Source organism: Panthera leo, chromosome B3 (assembly GCF_018350215.1).
Source record: "Panthera leo isolate Ple1 chromosome B3, P.leo_Ple1_pat1.1, whole genome shotgun sequence".
Taxonomy (NCBI): domain Eukaryota; kingdom Metazoa; phylum Chordata; class Mammalia; order Carnivora; family Felidae; genus Panthera; species Panthera leo.
Genome location: NC_056684.1, coordinates 87,610,861 through 87,630,723, shown reverse-complemented (window position 1 = coordinate 87,630,723; position 19,863 = coordinate 87,610,861). Strand labels below are relative to the sequence as shown.

Sequence of the window (19,863 nt, the reverse complement as noted above, 5' to 3'; positions counted from 1 at the left end):
TGTTGATTGTATCTGAGACTCTTATTCAGGCCTAACTCTTCCCCTTTTGAGCTCTTTAATATGAGGAGTGGGTAGAAGGAAAATGAAAGGAGAAAGAAGTAATGAAAAAAAGTCTAGAGAATGTTTCTTAGGGATGAGGAAGAACTTAAAAATGTGAATATATGTAAGTCCTTTTTTTTTTGTCATCGCTGACCCTTCCCAGTACAACTTTTGGGAGCCCTACAAAAAGTAGAAAATCTGTTAATCTACTTTTACTCTTGGAGTCTTTTGATGGTGGTAAGGAATAGTAATAAAAAAGTTCAGAGTTGTGGCCAAAGACATGAGGAATAAAAACAAAGGATGCTGATAATGCACCATGTAATATAACTTAGACCAGAGCAGGGAGTTTTTTGTTCCTATTTTTGTTTTCCTTTTGAGTCACCTCTTTTACTTTAATTTTTTTATTGTTTTGTATATACATACACACACACACACACACCTACACACATATTTTTAATTAACTTATTTTTTGAGAGGGAGAGAGTGCACATGTGAGCTGGGGAGAAGAGGGGCAGAGGGAGAGAAAGAGAGAATCCCAAGCAGGCTCCATGCTGCGTATAGGACGCCGTGACCCTGAAAGTATGACCTGAGCCAAAATCAAGAGTTGGACACCCAATGGGGCGCCTGGGTGGCTCAGTCGGTTAAGCGTCTTACTTCTGCTCAGGTCATGATCTCGCGGTTCGTCAGTTCGAGCCCCGCATCGGGCTCTGTGCTGACAGCTCAGAGCCTGGAGCCTGTTTCGGATTCTGTGTCTCCCTCTCTCTCTGCCCCTCCCCCGCTTGTGCTCTGTTTCTCTCTCTATATATATATCAAAAATAAAATGTAAAAAAAAAATAAAAAAGTTGTACACTCAACCGAGTGTCTTCTTGTTGAATTATATTTTTAAATAACTAATAAAGATCATAGTAAGATTCTGAGGAGTACAGTTTAGAATGTTCTTATTATAACTTGTTTTATTGTGTTAATAGTTATAATCAGATGCTTTTGTAATAGTAAACTGTTGCAATAAAATCAGTAAAACCTATCTCACATGTTTTTTTTCTTGTAGTTTATGTTTCATTTAAGAAGATCTCCTTTCTTGCAAGTTTTTAACAATAGTCCTGATGAGAGTTCATATTATCGTCATCATTTTATGCGTCAAGATTTGACTCAGTCTCTAATCATGATTCAGCCTATTCTGTATGCATATTCTTTTAGTGGACCACCAGAGGTAAGAGAAACAGAAAACAAAAATTTGTTGCTGTGATGTGTCATCAAAAAGTGAAAACAATTAAGTTTTTCTTGGAATATAGTTACTACATACAAGAATTTAGTTTAAGAAGTTATGTTACATTATTCATATATTTGCAGATATTTATGAGTGCTTATTATATGCTAGATTGCACTAGGAAATCATTTAAAAAAATAGAAAAATTGAGGTGGAAGAAACTTTTAAGATCAATTTATGCAGTTATTTGGTTGATCAAATTCTGTAGGGTTTATGATTGTTCTCATATCTTTAACGGTGCCCAGAGGTAATGATTCTAGAACCTGTAGCTTATTCCAGGGTTTAGTGTCTGACAGGACATTCTGTCTGAACAAAGCTTCTTGCTTAAAATGTCATTTTCTTGTAGCCTCTCTTGAACATGAGATACAGTTGATTATAAAGATGTATGCTTAGGTGATGATAAAGTTATCCGTGATAAAGCTATGCCATTCCTAGCAAACTGTCCCACTTATTTTAACCTATTATCAAATAAACAGTTTTTTCTATTTTGTAGCTAATGTTGTCTGTTTTACCACTTAAAAGTATATAATGACTATATGTGAAAATAATATTGAAGAATGGTCAGTATAAAGAGGGTATTTATAATATCTCTTGATTCATGATCTCTCGTGATGCCTTTATATACTGTTTTGTAAAAAATAGTTTATAAAACATTCTATTTTGTTACTATAATTTTTTTTTAGCAGTTTGTCATAGTTTCTACTTTTCTAGAAAATATAAGGTGTTAATGTGATGGTCTAGTTATTTATTTGGTCTTGTAGTTCTTTGAATCAGGAAAGAAAGTTTTAGAGATTTTGTTTCTAATTTCAGAGTAATATATGTAAATTTAGATACCTGTAAAATGTAGATTACTGTTTAGAAGAAATCTGGAATCCCACCATCCCTATTACCTGCTGCTGTTAAATTCTAACCTTGCCATTTAATCCATGAACGCCATTAGCTTCATTTACTTAAGGCTTTGCTTTTGGAGTTTTCCTCCTTCCTGCATCATCACCTGCTGTTCCTCTGGATCATTCTCATTAACATAGAACCCTAAATAGCACCCACGTTAAAAACCAACAAACAGAACCACCTTTGGCTTCACATTTTTTCTAATTGCCACCTCATTTCTTTGTTCTCAGTTGCAGCTAAACTCAGTAAGTTACTTGAGTAACTGTATGATCTCACCTCACATTCTCTTCTCAACCTAGATTATTCAGATTCTTGTCCCTAACATTACACTGAAACAACTCTTACCAAGCGGCTACCAATGTCCCACATCTTGCCAGAACTCTCAACAGCATTTACCTAATGAGGATTGTCCTTAGAAACCTTTTGTCCTAGGCTTCTCTGACACCTGCAGTACCTACTAGTTTTCCTCCTAATCACTGCCTGTTCCTTCTCCGTCTCCTTTTGCTGACTTCTTCCTTTCAGATCTCTTAAGTGTTGGCATGCTCTAGGGCTCTATCTCTGGATTCTTCTCTGTCTTCCTTTCTCTGAGTGATACAGTATAATCACATAGCTTTAATTACCATCTTTATGCATGTGATACCCAAATTTATGTCATTAATTCTGGCCACTCCCTTTCATTTTCTATTTAGAACTATTTTTCTGTCTCCAAATTTACCCTTTCCCAAGCTTTTTGTCTGTCACTCAGTGGGGTCATCACCAGACTTAGGAGTTATCCCTGATTTTCTCTTGGCTTTACTCTGGTTTTCTATTGTTACTTTAGTTGTGATTTCTCAGAAAATTAAAATATACTGTAAGAATTCATGAAAGCAAGATGTCTTAAGTTGTAAGGTAGAAATTTAAAGTTTTAAAAATATCTTGGAAAGATCTATTTTGTATCTTTAAATAATTTATTTTTCCATCTTCCTCTTCTCTCATTGTTTTCTTCCATTAGCCGGTTCTTCTTGATAGCAGCAGTATTCTTGCAGATCGCATTCTTCTCATGGACACGTTCTTCCAGATTTTGATTTACCATGGTGAGGTAAGATTCCATAGCATTTAAAGGCATGCATGTGTGTGCAATAAAGTCTTTTTATTTATGGAAACTTTCCCCTCTTCACTAAATGGCTACTGTTTCCTCTATGATAAACTTTTATTTCCATTTTTATAAAATAGGTTTAAATATGATTTTTCCTACTACAGGTTTTTAGACTTCATTTGCAGTTTACCCACCTGTGGTTATTTTGTCCATTTGTCTACATACGATTCAACAAGTGGATTTTACACAAAGCATAGTATTGTGAAAGTAAGGACATCGATGTAAACATAGGAGTATAATACTTTTGATTTTACCTGAAGACCTCAAGAGGAGAAAAGTCTGCCTTTGTCAGTAGGCAGGCTTTCCCTTTCATTATTTCACGTAATCATTTAAAAAGTATTCTGTATGATGTGTATAAAGCACTTTATTCTTAAAAATATTCCACATGATCTAAAAACTCATTTAAAGCATAAGTGAATTAAAATTTATACCTTCTCTTAATTGGAATGGTAAATTATTGAAAAGAGAATATTTGAGTAGTCAGTAAACTTGAATTCAGTTCTTTAGCAGAGGTCTGTTCATTCCTGCACTTACTCACTCAGCAATAATTAAATGCTTTCTCTGTATAAGAAAGTACTGTTTTCTGGATGCCTTGAAAGATAGAGATTCGTTTTTCATAGACCCACACTCAAACTTCTAGTCTAGAATTATAGTAACTTGTGCAGATTTACTTTTCCAATTGTTTTAGTTGTGATTTTAGATTTGCACTGTAAGAGTAGAGGTGTTACTCAAAATATCCTTTTGAGTAATATTATCTAGACCTTTTAAAAGATTTACTGATTATTGTTTTTAATTGATATCAGTACTAATGTCCTTTAATTTTTAAGAATAATGCCTATTACATGACAGAGTGAAATATTTTGCTTGTGTGTGTGTGTGTGTGTGTGTGTGTGTAATTTTAAGTAGCTTGTTAATGTAATTAAAGGAGAAGTCTGAAATGCACATGACTGTTCCTCTGTTAACTACAAAGATATAAAGTGATGCAGAGTATGTATTGACTGATGCAGTTAAGTTAGAAACCAAACCAAATTTAAATTTTTGGTTGATTTAATCCCATGCTTTTTGGAGCCATTACCTTAATAAAAGAATTGACTCAGATGCTCTTTCCAGGCATATTTATAGTGTTATTGCTATTATTATTAAAGTTTTTATGTTTTCATGTCTTGCTAGAATGTAACTCCATTGATAAAGATTTTGTAATAGTCGGTGATTAATTTTGAAGTATCTGGGAAGTCTTCTGTTAGCAAATTTTCTGGTTTATTACTTCTTTTTACTTTTAAAGGAGAAGTAACCTCATTTTTCATCTATTTACTCAAAAATACTGAAAGTAGTATTAATTTAAAACCTGAGATAAATGAAATAATGATCTATAGTTTTTTTATTTTCTGAAGATTAATTCCTTTGTAAAAATCTCTTAAAGATTTTGAATAGGTAAGAAATTAAAAGTAATAATTCCTTTAATTGTTTTAAAATTAGACCATTGCACAGTGGCGCAAGTCAGGATACCAAGACATGCCAGAATATGAAAATTTCCGCCATCTTCTACAAGCCCCAGTGGATGATGCCCAGGAGATTCTTCACTCCAGATTTCCAATGCCAAGATACATTGATACTGAACATGGAGGTAGCCAGGTAAGTACAGTTAATTTGCTTGTTGCTAGTTTTGTAATGAGTTGTTGCTATTTGCCTTCTGACTTTAATTTGAATAGACTGCTTCCCAAGGCAAGTAAAAGAGGGAGGAGATGGATAGGAGGAGGTTTACAAGGGAAAATATGCTTGCTTTTTGCCTTAGCTTTGAGTGCAAAGCAGTGGTTATTGACTCGTTACCTAAAGCTAGCAGTTTCTCCCATCTTCTGCTACCAGCCCAGATTTAATAACAGAGCCAGGATGGTGTTATGGTGGTTTGTCTGCTTTAGCTGAGCAAGAAGAGCAAGTTGGAAAATAATTTAGTGTACCTTTTTCAGTGTAATTTTCTTTAATCTGTGTATTTAATGAAAAAGTCTATGAATATGAAGTTTATGGTAACAATTTTTTGTTTTCTTCATTCTGTCATTTCAGTTTTGTAGAAAATTGTCACGTAATAGGAAAACATTCTGATATTACAAAAGGCTTTGTGGTTTTTAGAATTATTAGGATTAAATAAGATACATGTACATATACACATGTACATATATGTGTGCATATAGCCTTTCAGAAGGCTAAGTTGAAGACCCCTTAACTTAAATACACTCTTTTTTTTTTAAATGTTTGTTTATTTCTGAGAGAGAGAAAGTGCAGGCAGGGAAGGGACAGAGAGAGAGGAAGACACAGAATCCAAAGCAGGCAACAGGCTCTGAACTGTCAGCACAGAGCCCAACGTGGGGCTCAAACTCATGAACTGCGAGATCATGACATGAGCCAAAGCTGGACACCCGACTGACTGAGCCACTCAAGAGCCTCCTCCCTTCCGCCTTTTTTAATTTAATTTGAGGTTGAGAGTAAGTGGGGGAAAGGGGCAGAGGGAAAGACAGAGAATCTCAAGCAGGCTTCATGCTCAGCATGGAGCCTGATGTGGAGTTCAATCCCATGAGCCTAGGATCATGACCTGAGCCAAAATCAAGAGTTGGATGCTCAACCTACTGAGCCACCCAGACACCCCCATACACTTGTTTTTTTTTGTTTGTTTGTTTTGTTTTGTTTTTTAACTTTGTTTTTATTTATTTTGAGAGAGAGAGCAAGCAGGGGAGGGACAGAGAGAGAGAGAGAAACAGAATCCCAAGTAGGCTCTATGCTGTCAGCATAGAGTCCGATGTGGGGCTCAGTCTCATAAACCATGAGATCATGACCTGAGTAGAAATCAAGAGTTGGACACTTAACCGACTATGTCACCCAGGTGCCTCAGGTGCCTCTGTACACTCTGAAAACACTTTTTACTTCTCCCTTGTAATTTTATTAGAATTATAATAAAGTAATTATAGATTATTATAAGTTTGTTTCTCTCCTCCTTAAAGGCAGGGATCTTGCTTCATTTATTGTCGTATCCATAGTGCCTAGTGCAGTATTATAAAGTAGGTGGTAAATATCAGTAACTATTCAGAAATGATAGCAGTTATTTTTAGGATTTTATTATATTTATGATAGGAGCTACCATGTATTGAGAATTTGCAAAGCTGATAGTACTTTACACACCTTATCCCATTGGACCCTCCTAACAATTCTGTTGTTACCTCCATTTTACAGATAATAAAACCAAGACTTAGGTTACTTGTCGCCAAGGAAACACAGTAAATGCAGAAACTGGGATTTGAATCTAGGTGTTCTGACTCTAGAGCCAATTTTCTTGTGTTAAGCTGCTTACTCATAGAGTAGAAAATGATTTTGTGTGGTACTTAATTTCAAAAGATAGGACTGCTTGTGTTCTTCCAATATGAAATTATATTCATGCCTGGTTCTCTCATCAATGTCTTACCATCTTACCATGTATAGTGCTATTTTCTGCTTTTATTTTGGTTATTATTTTTACAATGATGTGACTTAATGGATAGATGGTTAAAATGTTAGGTAACTTGTCTTATGGAATAGCCTGCAGTTTAAAAAAGTTTGAGAGTCATTGTTTAAAGAATGTATAGGTCACTTTTTGGAACTTCAAACCTCTGATGATGTTTCAGACCAAGTGTTTAGTAAAATTCACACTAATCTTGTCCTACTTGTTGCACACATAATTTTTATATACTGAATTTTTGACTAATTTATTATTTGTTGTTATGAATGTATGATTTAGAGAGAAGAGGGTATATTTATTTGTAACATGTAGTGGCCTACTATTTCCAAAATTAGTTCATTTTTAAAAAGTTGCCTTTTAATTAAATTTTAGATCACATAATGTATTTGTTTGGCTCATATTAACTAAATCTATTTTTGATGGATGTTATTTCTTTTTTGCTTTTAAGGCCCGTTTCCTGCTTTCAAAAGTCAACCCTTCCCAGACTCATAATAATATGTATGCCTGGGGACAGGTAAGTGTAAATAGTGGATCTTGGAAATTATTTCTTTATGTATTTAAAGTTTGTCATTTTAATGAGAACTACACATTTTCCTACATATTTGCTAATGATTTCTGTTGCAAAAGTAATGAAAAAATGAGTAGAAAATCGAATTAAGCATTTGGTGTCACCATAGAAAGTAAAAAGTAATTATGTCAAATAGAATTCCTTCATATCCCGAGTTTAGTACTACACCCTTGAGACAAAAAGCAATATGGTATATAAGATAGGAAGTGATGATTTAAGCTAATACTAGGACATGAACTACAAAAGGGCCACACATAGTAAGTTGGAGAGGTCAGGGATTGTAATTGAATAAGAGTGGCAGGAAGCCTGGAAATCATTGTTAATATATTTTAATTTTTTTAAATGTCCTACCTCTTGATACAGTATATCAACATTTATTGAGTGTCCAATGTACAGGATTCTGTATTGGTACTTTAGAGTACATAGTGATCATCCTTTTTTTTTTTTTTTTTTTTTTTATGTTTCAGGTTCTTATTTAAATTCTGGTTAGTTAACATACAGTGTAATACTTGTTTCAGGAGTAGAATTTAGTGATTCATCGTTTTTATCATCCCTGCTTTTTTTTTAATTTTTTTATTTTTTTAAATGTTTATTTATATTTTGAGAGAGACAGAGACAGAGCATGAGCCGGGGAGGGGCAGAGAGAGAGGGAGACACAGAATCTGAAGCAGGCTCCAGGCTCCGAGCTGTCAGCACAGAGCCTGACACGGGGCTTGAACTTACAAGCCATGAGATCATGACCTGAGCCCAAGTCAGACACTTAACCAACTGAGCCACCCAGGTGCCCCTTGATCATCCCTGCTTTTAAAGAGTTTATAGTCTAGTATTAGGAAAAGATACATATCTGAGTAATTAAAATACACGAGTCAGTATAAGATATGTTCTTTTAGAAAGATATAAAATATAGAGGGTTTAGAGAAGGAAGAGAGGAAGAGAGCACATGGTGGCAGCAGGAGACAGTGTGTGATAAGAAAAGAGCTCAGGAGAGGGGACATTTCCTTATAGAATGGTTACTATTTGAAGAAGTAGAAATTGTATGAGGAAGGGAATTCCAGGTAGAGGACAGTAAGGTACAGGGACATATAGGGATGAATAGAACAATAAACTGGAAATGTATTGTGCAGTTAAATTGTAGAGGATTTTGAATGCCAGATTGAGTGCTGAGGAGCTGAATCTATTGGTAAGTAATAAAACATTTTTTGGGCAGAGGAGCAAATTTGAGTCTTAGAAAATATAGTTGAATCTTAAGATTAATTGAGAACAGTCTGTAGGTTGAAACTATATTTTGAAGTAATCCAAATGAGGGGGATTGAAGGCAAGATAGTGAAAAGGAATAGATTTTGGTGATATTTTAAAAGTGGAACCAGTGAGATTTGCTAGAAGTTGTAGGAAAGTAAAAGTTACTCTAAGGCAAGATCGCTAAATGCAAAATCTGAATTCTGATTGGATTCTAGATTAGAGAAAACAGCTATAAAGAACATAAATGGGATGATTTGTATCCCATTTGAATATGGACCATATATCAGATACAGGTATAATATTAAATTTCTGGAGTGTGATTCTGCTGTTGTGGTTATATAGGAGGGTGTCCTTGACCTTGGGAGATATATCCTGAAGTGTTTGGGGGTGGGGCACCCGATTGGCTCAGTCGGTTAAGCATCCGACTTTGGCTCAGGTCATGGTCTTGCAGTTCATGCATTTGAGTCCCGTGTTGGGGTCTGTGCTGACAGCTTGGAGCCTGAAGCCTGCTTCAGATTCTGTGTTTCCCTCTCTCTCTGCTTCTCCCCTGCTCATACTCTGTGTATCTTTAAAAAATAAATAAACATTAAAAAAAAACTGTTTGGGGGTAAAATATGAAGTGTTCAACTTACAGAAATGATTCAACAAAAAAAAAAAGGAGAGGAAGAATATATAGAAACAAAGCAAATGTGGCAAAATAAAATGTTAATCAGTGAATTTAGGTAGAGTATGTGGGTGTTCATTGTACTTTTTTCTCAACTGTTCTGTAGGTTTGAATTTTTAAAAAATAGTTGAGGGAGGGGCGCCTGGATGGCACAGTCAGTTAGGTGTCCAACTTCGGCTCAGGTCATGATTTCGCAGTTTGTGAGTTCAAGTCCTGCGTCGGGCTCTGTGCTGACAGCTCAGAGCCTGGAGCCTGCTTCAGATTCTGTGTCTCCTACTCTCTCTTCCCTTCCCCCACTTGTGCTCTGTCTCTCTCTATCAAAAATAAATAAATGTAAAAAATAGTTGAGGGAGTACAAGGTAAATGTAGGGTTTTGAGCCTGGGTAACTAGGAGAACATGTGCCAGTAAGTGGGAAGGTAGAGAGAAAACGTTTGATTTTACGCACGTTGAGTTTGAGGTAACATCTAGATGGCCAAATTGAGCAGGGTGTTAGAAATTTGCGTTTGGTGATGAGGCAAGGATGTGAAAGTTGATCATGGACAAGTTATATTTAAAGTCATCGGTGTTACTTGTCCAAGGAAAGTGCAGAGAGGCAGAGGAAGGATGAGATAAAACCTTGAGGAAGTACAAGTGGTAGGAGTATTTTATAAATAATCACAGAGGTGGGAGGAAAATGAAAAGAATACTATACCATGGCATAATAGGTGAGGGAGGACTTTATAGAAAAAAGAAGCAAGAGAGTTAACAGATTCTGAGATGCTGCAGATGTTTGAAGGAGGATGAGGGTAGATGGATTTCAAGGGTCATTTGTGGCCTTGGTAAGCAGTTATTTTATTTTATTTTATTTTATTTTATTTTATTTTATTTTATTTATTTTTTTAATGTTTATTTATTTTTGAGAGAGAGACAGAGTGTGAGCAGGGGAGGGGCAGAGACAGAGGGAGGCATAGAATCTGAAGCAGGCTCTAGGCTCTGAGCTGTCAGCACAGAACCAAACGTGGGGCTCAAACTCATGAACTGTGAGATCATGACCTTAGCCCAAGTCGGACATTTAACTGACTGAGCCACCCAGGCACCCCTCTGGTAGGCAGTTTTATTTTATTAAAAAAAAAAAAAATTTTTTTTTAACGTTTATTTATTTTTGAGACAGAGAGAGACAGAGCATGAACGGGGGAGGGTCACAGAGAGAGGGAGACACAGAATCTGAAACAGGCTCCAGGCTCTGAGCTGTCAGCACAGAGCCCGATGCGGGGCTCGAACCCACCGACCGTGAGATCGTGACCTGAGCCGAAGTTGGACGCTTAACCGACCAAGCCACCCAGGCGCCCCTCTGGTAGGCAGTTTTAAATAGTGGTTGAGTAGAAGATAGATTGTAAGGAATTAGTGGGTGCTAAAGAAGTGGAGGTTGTAATTGTAAATGGTTCTTTTGCAAATTTAGCCTGATTTCAAGTAATAGGATAGAAGGTTGATTGTTATTAGGGTAAAGGCACGGAGTTTATTTGTAGACCAAATATAAGATGCTGACAAAATAACAGCTTATAACAGCTTATAGATATTTAAGATCCTCAAAAGCAGACCATGTGATCACAAGCACGATATGGAGTTTCAGCATTGGTAAGGAGGCAGGACATTTATTTCTGCAAAAGCAAATGGTATGAAGGGTGATGACAGAGAAGGACATTGAGGAGAGAAAGCTCACATTGGGTAATTGCCTATTTCTTTTCAGTAATGGTGAATTATTTGCTAAGAGTGAGAAATGCTAGGGGTAAAGGACTAGAAAATAGAAAAGATGTTAAAACAGCTATAAGGAGGGGCGCCTGGGTGTCTCAGTCGGTTAAGCATCAGACTTTGGCTCAGGTCATAATCTCGCGGTCCGTGAGTTCGAGCCCCGTGTCGGGTTCTGTGCTGACAGCTCAGAGCCTGGAGCCAGTTTCAGATTCTGTGTCTCCCTCTCTCTCTGACCCTCCCCCGTTCATGCTCTGTCTCTCTCTGTCTCAAAAAAAATAAATAAACGTTTAAAAAAAACAAACAAACAGCTATACGGAATATAAGAAAGCAACAGCAGGTAAATAACCTTTTACAGCAGTGAGGGGCCACTTTATTTACTATTAATTTCTGTAGCTTGCTTCCATTATGTTCTTTAGCCATGCTTTATAGTTCAGGCACTGCATCAAAGATGATAGACTTTGGGGGGTGATTTATCACTTCAGATAAGAAAGATGGACACATTAAAGGGAGTGCAATAATTTAGAGCAATGTTAAATGACTATGAAGTTCAGGCTGGCTAGAAAATAAATGAAGCAGTGATTAGGATGAAGATGCCTTCCGTTTGAATATAGAGGTGCCTCAATATTTTGCTCTCATTTTTCTGCATACAATTCTCTTCTTCTGGGCAATTGCATACATCCTGTGTCTTCAGCTTTCATCTGAGGCTAACTTACAAACCTCTCCCTTTGGTTTGGCCTCACATTGAGCTATAGACTGTTACACATCGCTTGAGTTTCCTTAGACATTTCATAAGCTGTGTGTGCCAACTTGAACTTCTCTTTCATACCATCTTGTTCTGCCTGACTTTCTCATTTTTACAGAGGGCCCCACCATATCTCATTTCCCAAGGCTTGGAACTGTAGTCATTTGCATTTTATTTTCTCCCTTCTGTCTCTAACTATTCACAAATGGTTGGATCTATTTCCCTTATCTGTTCCCTCCTTTCCCGGTCACTAACTGAGGTCAAGCGCTGTTACTACTCACATAGACTGTCAGTGCTTCAGCCCTTTTCTTTCCATTTTGGCACTGGCCAGAGTAGTCTCTGTAATGCAGTTCTTGGTCAGAGTACTTCCTAGAAATCTTTAATCTTAAAGAACCCCTTATGGAATTACATATAAACTCTTTATAAGACCTTCTTTTGAGGGTCACTTATGGCATAATCCAAATAAGTTTTCCCACTTTTAGCTACTGTTTAGTCTTATTCCACTTTGAATATACTAAGCATGTTACCCTCTGTGTGACTTGTCCCTATCACCACTTGTACACATGGTAGCCGTCCATCAAGGCTGAGTTCAAAGTTCACTTACTCCTTGAAACTTTTTCTGTCATTGCATGACTTGATTTGTATACTATCTCTGCCCCTTCATTCCTTATTTTCATCCATTAAAAAAAAATTTTTTTTAACATTTATTCATTTTTGAGAGTGAGAGAGACAGAGCATGAGCGGGGGAGGGGCAGAGAGAGAGGGAGACACAGAATCAGAAGCAGGCTTCAGGCTCCAAGCTGTCGGCACAGGGCCCAACGCAGGGCTCGGACTCATGGACTGCGAGATCATGACCTGAGCCGAAGTCAGACACTCAACTGACTGAGCCACCCAGGTGACCCCTCATCCATTTCTGATGGGCCTTATCCCTCCCGTTAGATTATAAGTTACTTGGGAGTAATAGCTATGTCCTTTTAATTTTTGACTTTCCACAGTACTTAAACGTAGCATGTATTGAGTATTACAGATCTGGGCAGGAGAGCAGAGATTAGAGTATGGGAGCTTTGTGGAGGTGTTCAGGAGTTAAGGAGCATTTATGATATAGATAAATAAGTTGAATCCATGGTCTAAAAGTTCTGAAAGGTAAGGTTTTTATAGTGAGGACAGGAGCTCACTCTGGGAAGATGTAGAAAGAGTATATAGCACATGAGAGTAAAAGATGTATGCCCATATAATGGATATACATATAAATCATCAGTATCACTCTCTACCCCATTCCACTTGCTGTAGAACAAAAAGCCAACTATGACGTGGAATTTTGGAATACAGAATGCACCATAAGTCAGCCTTTCCATTATACTTTAGTTATCTGAGTACTGGTTTTAGTTCTGGATCTCACAACTTAAGAGAAACTTGTTTAGGGAAAAAAGTTGCAAGAAAACAGGAAAGTAGCACCAGTTAATAAAGTTCATGGAAATGGTGATTAATCGTCAATATGGAGAAGGGGAGGTTGAAGGATACTTTAAAATAGTATTTGTCGGGTCCCCGTCCCCTATCAAATGCTCTGAGGGGCCAGGTGACTAACAGATGAGTGAAGCTGGATGAATATAAGAAAATCTGATACTCTCATTGTGAAGAGGCAATACCTGGGGTCAGAGGGCTTATGGGAAGGATACAGAAATCCTTTTCCAAAGGGGGTAACTGTTCCTCCCCTCCAGCTGATTGTTGCCATTCACATAATTTAGTTAACAAAATGTTGTGAGCCCACATTAATGCAGACCAAATAAAATATATCTTTGTAGCTTAATTTCTGCATTAAAAAATATAGTTTAGGGGCACCTGGGTGGCTCAGTCAGTTAAGCATCCAACTTCAGCTCAGGTCATGATCTCACAGTTCATGGGTTTGAGCCCTGCGTCTCGCTCTGTGCTGACAGCTCAAAGTCTGGAGCCTGCTTCGGATTCTGTGTCTCCCTCTCTCTCTGCCCCTCCCCTGCTCACGCTCTGTCTCCCTCTCTCAAAAATAAACAAACCTTAAAAAAAATTTTTTTTTAATGTAGTTTAGATCATGTAAATAATAACTTGCTTCTTGCTTTTCTGGGTTTAAATTACAACATGGGGGCACATGGTTGACTCGGTAGAGCATGTGACTCTCGACCTCGGGGTCATGAGTTCAAGCCCCACATTGGGCATGGAGCCTACTTAAAAAAAAATTACAACATGGAGATGTAGTTGGTAGACTTATAAAGAACTTTTGAGCCATTAAACATGGAGAAACATCATTCTGGGCTGGTAGTTGAAACCTCTATAAGTTTTCAAAGTCTTCTCTTTGCCTTTTCTTCCTTGTGTATTACAGAGTTTAATACGTGCTTGATATGCACGGTAAGACTTGGTAAATATTAGTTTTTCTTGTTATCAATGGGGAAAGAAATTAAGTCTCTCCCTAAAGATATTTTAAATAGGAAAGAAAATCTGTTTTAAACTTTGAAGTTTAATTATTATAGCCTGGAAGCAAAGGCATAAATGAGAGCCCTAAGGTCTTTCTTGACCTACGATTTTTGTAAATTGTGCTAATATTTTTATAGATACCATAACTAATAAATTGAATCTATGCTGTTTTAGTTACTGTGCTAAGATTTTTATGCAGTCCTATTTAATCATCAAAACACTCTTATGAGGTGAGTACTATTAACTGTATTTTTCAGAAGAGGAAATTGAGGCTTATATAGCTTAAGTAACTTATCCAGGATCACATAGGCAAATTATGGCAGGTCTGGATTTGACTCTAGGCCTTTATGACTGGAGAATCTGAATTTTTAATCATTAAATTAAATTGATGATTGCTATTTAGGAAGTTAACTTAGTAGCCAGGCATTTTACTAAAAATTATACAATCTTACACTTTAGTTTTCTTTTTGTCAGAAATCGAGTCCCCAGTGAGTTTTATCTATGGATGGCCTGAAGAGGGCACCACAGCAACACTGTTTCCCCATTGCTTGTAGTGCTTCATATACTAAATGATATAAAGTTTAGATCTTTCTGCCTGAACCTGGATATATTTTAAGGAGGAAAAAGGTGCAGTTGAAAAATTAAGATCAATCAGCTGCAAGTTTTTGATAAGTTTGAGGTGACCGTTACTATTTATAATTTCAAATAAGATCTCTACAGTATATAAATTAGAAAATTGATATATATTTTGCCTTGACCAGGAGAAATAGATCTGAGATTGGGTGAATTGAGGTGGAAAATGTGTAAATTGAAGAAAAATCAGGAATAGTTGCAGAAAGAAAAAATCCAAGAGCTACCAGGTTATTACTAGTCTAAGTCATATTTTTGAGACCTTTGCTTCTCTGTGTTAACTGTGAATGTTGAATAAGGAAAGATATTTCAGTGTTATAAAATAATAGGTTTTTCAGAAAAGGTAATAATGATAATAGTTGAAACATGTATTCCTGTTGTGTGTGTCAGGTATTCTGTTTCTTTACACAGTTGAATTTATTTAATCATTATAACAACCATGTGAAATAGGTCCTGTTATTATCCTTATTTTAAAGATGAGGAAACTAAGACACAGAGGGGTTAAGTAACTTCCTCAAAGTCATACAGGCAGTAAGTGGCTGAGCAAGGAACTGAGCCCATGCAGTCTGGCTCCAAACTCCAAGCTGTTAATCCCAGTGCTATTGTCTCCCTTCCTTAACAAGTTTTTAAAATTCTTATAATTAGCTCATGAAAATACATAATAAAATGGACTTTTCTTTATTCAGCAGAAGTTATGGCAGGTCTGTGGCTATGCCAGACTAGAATTTACAAGAGCTATAAATTTCCATCTTACAGTTGATCCTTACTTGCTGATCTCTGAAAATTACCTAACTACTTTGTTTTAGATTTTTTATATTTACTTACAAATGAGAACTTGAGTATTAGGTGAAAAATTTAAAAATCCAGATATAAAATCTAGAAAACCTTTTTAAAAAAATTATTTATTTATTTATTTTGAGAGAGAGAAAGAGTAAGTGGGGGAGGGGCAGAAAGCGAGAATCCCAAGCAAAAATCCTGGGGTTCAATCCCAGGAACTGTGAGATCATGACTTGGGCCGAAATCAAGAGTCAGATAGATTCTCAACTGACTGAGCCACCCAAGCACCCCTAGAAAATCTTTTTCATTATTAGTGGATTGGATTACCAGGGTCATTCTGTCAACACAGTTTTTATTAAAATAAAGGATAGGAATTTTCCCTAACTCTTGTTACTTAGAACCCACAGAGATCAATTAAAGTGACTTGAATGAAAAGTTATAAGAATAGTTTATTTTAAAAATGCTGTGTGGATGCCTGGGTGGCTCAGTCAGTTAAGTGTCTGACTTTGGATCTGGTCATGATCTCACAGTTCATGAGTTTGAGCCTTACATTAGGCTCTCTGCTGTCAGCACAGAGCCTGCTTCAGATTCTCTGTCCCCTTCTCGGTCTGCCCCTCCCCCACTTGTTCTCTCTTTCCCTCTCTCTCAAAAAAATAAAAATGTAAAAATAAATAAAAATACTGTAAATATTCTTCCTTCCAACTGGCATTTCTGTTAAAATATGTGCAGTTTTTTTTTTTTTAAGTCGGGGGGAGAGGGTCAGAGAGAAAGGGAGAGAGAATTTCAAGCAGACTCCATGCTCAGTGCAGAGCCCAACGTGGGGCTTGATCCCGGGATTCTGGGATCATGACCTGAGCCAAAATCAAGAGTCAGATGCTCAACTGACTGAGCCACCCAGGTGTCCCCAAATATGTGCAATATTATTTTCCTTATTTTTCTTTTTTTTTATTTGAGAGAGAGCTTGTGAGCAGGGGCGAGGGGCAGAGGGAGAGGGAGAACAAGAGAACCTCAAGTAGGCTCCATGTTCAGCACAGAGCCTGACATGGGGCTCTATCCCATGACCCTGGAATTATGACCTGAGCTGAAAGCAAGAGTGGATACTCAACCAGCTGAGCCACCCTGGTGCCCTGAAATATGTGCAATTTTATTTTTTTATTTTTATTTTAGAGAGAAAGCGAGGGAGCACAAGCAGGAGAGAGGGGGAAAGAGAGAAGAGAGGGAGGGGACAGAGAGAGGGAGCGGGGGAGAGAGAGAGAGAGAGGGAGAGAGAATCTTAAAAAGGCTCCATGCTGAGTGTGGAGTCCAGTGCAGGGCTCTATCCCATGACCTTGGCCAAAATCAAGAATCAGAAGCCCAAAATCAAGAGTCAGAAGCTCAACTGACTAAGCCACCCAGGTGCCTCTCAAGTGTATTTTAGTAGGCAGCAATAATCTCACCAAGAGAGATTTATTCCTTAGTAGTGATAAAAGCGGCAATACAGTCAAGACAAATGAGCACTTACTTTAGTACTATAAAGATTAAGTTGGGTCTGGAGCTATTCTGATTCTGCGGTGCAAATCTGATGCTGACCACTTACTGGTAATGCAGATTCTGCAAGTGAAAGGACATGGTTCAGAACAAGACTGCCCCCAACTTCAGATGCCAGCTGCAGGTGGGATCCCAGGTTCCCTGTACTTCTGACCAACTAGCTACAGATCTGTGTGTGTGTGTGTGTGTGTGTGTGTGTGTGTGTGCGCGCGCATGCGTGTGTATGTGTGTGTGTGTGGTTGTAGGGGGTAGCTTCCCCACAAGCCCCCCCTCAGGTTTGATAATTCCCTAGAACAACTCACAGAACTCAGGAGAGCACTGTTACTTATGATCACAGTTTTATATTAAAGATTACAAATAAGGATTAGCAAAGAGACCCACAGAGTGAGGTCTGGAAGGGTTCTAGATAGAGCTTTTGTGCTCTTTCTCTGTAGAATCAGGATGTGTCACCCTCCTAGCATTGATAAATTTGTTAAACAGGAAGCTCCACTGTGCTTTGGTATCCAGAGTTAACTTGTTTGTTTCTTTACTACCAGCCAGGATTGATTGAATCTCCAGCTCCCTTCCTCTTTTCCCTCCCTTCACCTCACTTCCCTTCCCTAAAGGTCAGGCTGTCTTAAATCCCCCCACCCCACCCTCTAATCATATTGATCTTTCTGGTGATTGGCCCTCACCCTGAGTTATCTCAAAGCATAAACTCAAGTGTGATCTGAGGGCTTATGAATAACAAAGACACTATGTTAGGAAATTCCAAGGAATTTCCCTCTTAGGAACCTGGGACTAAGTAAGGCCAGTCAGATTCTGTATTATACAACTGGAGCGTAGGCATTATTCTGCTTACAGTGATTTTCTTGTGATTTATTTATTTATTTACTTATTTACATTTAAAAAAATGTTTATTCCTTTATTTTTGAGAGAGAGAGAGAAAGAGAGAGAGTAGAGAGTATGAGCACACATGTGCACAAGCCGGGGAGGGGCAGAGAGAGAGAGGGAGACGGGATCCAAAGCAGGCTCTGTGCTGTCAGCACACTCTATGTTAAAACTGCTATGTTTTAATCATAGCAAATATCCTTCTTTTCTTCCAGGAGTCTGGAGCACCTATTCTCACAGATGATGTTAGTTTACAAGTGTTTATGGATCACTTGAAGAAACTTGCTGTGTCAAGTGCTGCTTGAAGTGCTAAACATATTAAGGACACTTAAGATGAAATAATACTTCAATTTCCTTTTTCAGTTTATCTGTGGAAACCAATACAGGTATCTCTCTAGACTCTTTGTATTAGTATGGTTTGAGACATGTGGGAAAATGTTCACATTTGTAGAATAAGCTGGAATATAAGAGCAATAAGAACAAATTTATTTTGCTTGCCACAGTATTATGGCTGGTTTTAGAAATCTGAGGTCTTTATAACTTAATTATGTTAAAGAGTTGAAATAGAGTTGGCCTTGCACTACAGAGACATAACTCATTTGTATATTGCAGAAAAATTGCAGACAAAAAAGTGGCACTGAATGTCCTTGCTGACTTTTTGAAAACTTGTTTCTTGATTTTAACCAAGTAAGCAAAATCATTGACAGTAATGATAAATGTGAACATTTTTGCCTATTCATTGAAATATATCTGTGATTTTCGAGCACTTATGTATACACCTTTTTCTGTACTTATTCTGTTAAGGCAGATTTATTTTTATGATGATTTGTTTAGGGATTATTTGACTTTATATATGGTAATTTTCATGAAGATAATTTAATGTTTTTGGTCATTTGGAAAAATAGTTTAGAGATGGAAAGTTTTTTGGGGTAACAATCCCACAACTGACAAATGTGAAATTCCCATAAAGTACCCAACCTAAGTAATGAGACGTGATAAGTTTTTTAAAAAGGGAGATAGAAATTAAACCATTTTGTCAGAATGCGTTTTAGGAAGGCTTTGCAGTAAAATAACTGTCATCACTACTAAACCAAATTTGGTTTTTACTGCATGGTTATGTTGTTTCCCCTTGTTTTTCTGAGGTAAATTTTATATTATATCCTTCAGTATTTTAACACTATTTTGGGAGTTTACATATTATTTCTTATTTCTGCTTCCATATTGTGAAATGTATTAAGTTCTTACTCAAACAGTATTATATAATATTTTGTTGAATTATATCATGTGGTGATGCTCAGTTTTATTTTGATTTATTCATTAGTATAATTCACTTTTACCTTTTAAAGTTTACTTGTAGCAAATGTTTACATTGCTAAAGCCAGATATGTTTGACAATGAAATTTATATCAAGTACTGCAAATAAAAGGTGGTGCTATGATAAATGCTTGGAAGGACAGTTTGATGATTGTACTTGCATGAACACAATCGTATGATAAAACAGAAACTTAAAAAAAAAAGTTTATATGTTGTATTCAATTAAATAAATTGCTCTGTTCCATTTTATTTGAGTTGAACTGTGCTAGGCCTAAATACCAATAAAATATACTTTTTCTGTGTTTTCCTGCTTATTTCAAAGTCTAATAAAGCCTGAGAAGCCTAATGTAAAATTAGAGCAATTATAAAATCTGCTATGAGTAGATTAAAAAGTATTCATTTTTTAAGAATAGCAGCTTTATTGGGGTATAATTCACACACCCACACAATTCACCCATTTAAAGCGTACAGCTCAGTGGTTCTTAGAATATTCAGAGTTGTGTAATCATCGACCACAGTTATTTTAAATGTTTTTATGTATTTTT

The 19,863-nt window shown here is 36.9% G+C and overlaps 1 protein-coding gene across 5 annotated transcripts in view; it reads left to right on the top strand.

The window, feature by feature from the left end:
* Nucleotides 1-19,622, top strand: part of SEC23A (SEC23 homolog A, COPII coat complex component) — a 77,403-nt gene extending 57,781 nt beyond the window's left edge. For all 5 annotated transcript variants that reach the window (XM_042943025.1, XM_042943029.1, XM_042943024.1 and 2 more), the window contains 5 exons: nt 1,088-1,249; nt 3,189-3,275; nt 4,809-4,964; nt 7,262-7,327; nt 18,220-19,622. In XM_042943025.1, the coding sequence (XP_042798959.1) occupies nt 1,088-1,249; nt 3,189-3,275; nt 4,809-4,964; nt 7,262-7,327; nt 18,220-18,309 (561 nt within the window). In that variant the 3' untranslated portion in view covers nt 18,310-19,622. The remainder of the gene's footprint in view (nt 1-1,087; nt 1,250-3,188; nt 3,276-4,808; nt 4,965-7,261; nt 7,328-18,219) is intronic.
* Nucleotides 19,623-19,863: the final 241 nt, after the last annotated feature.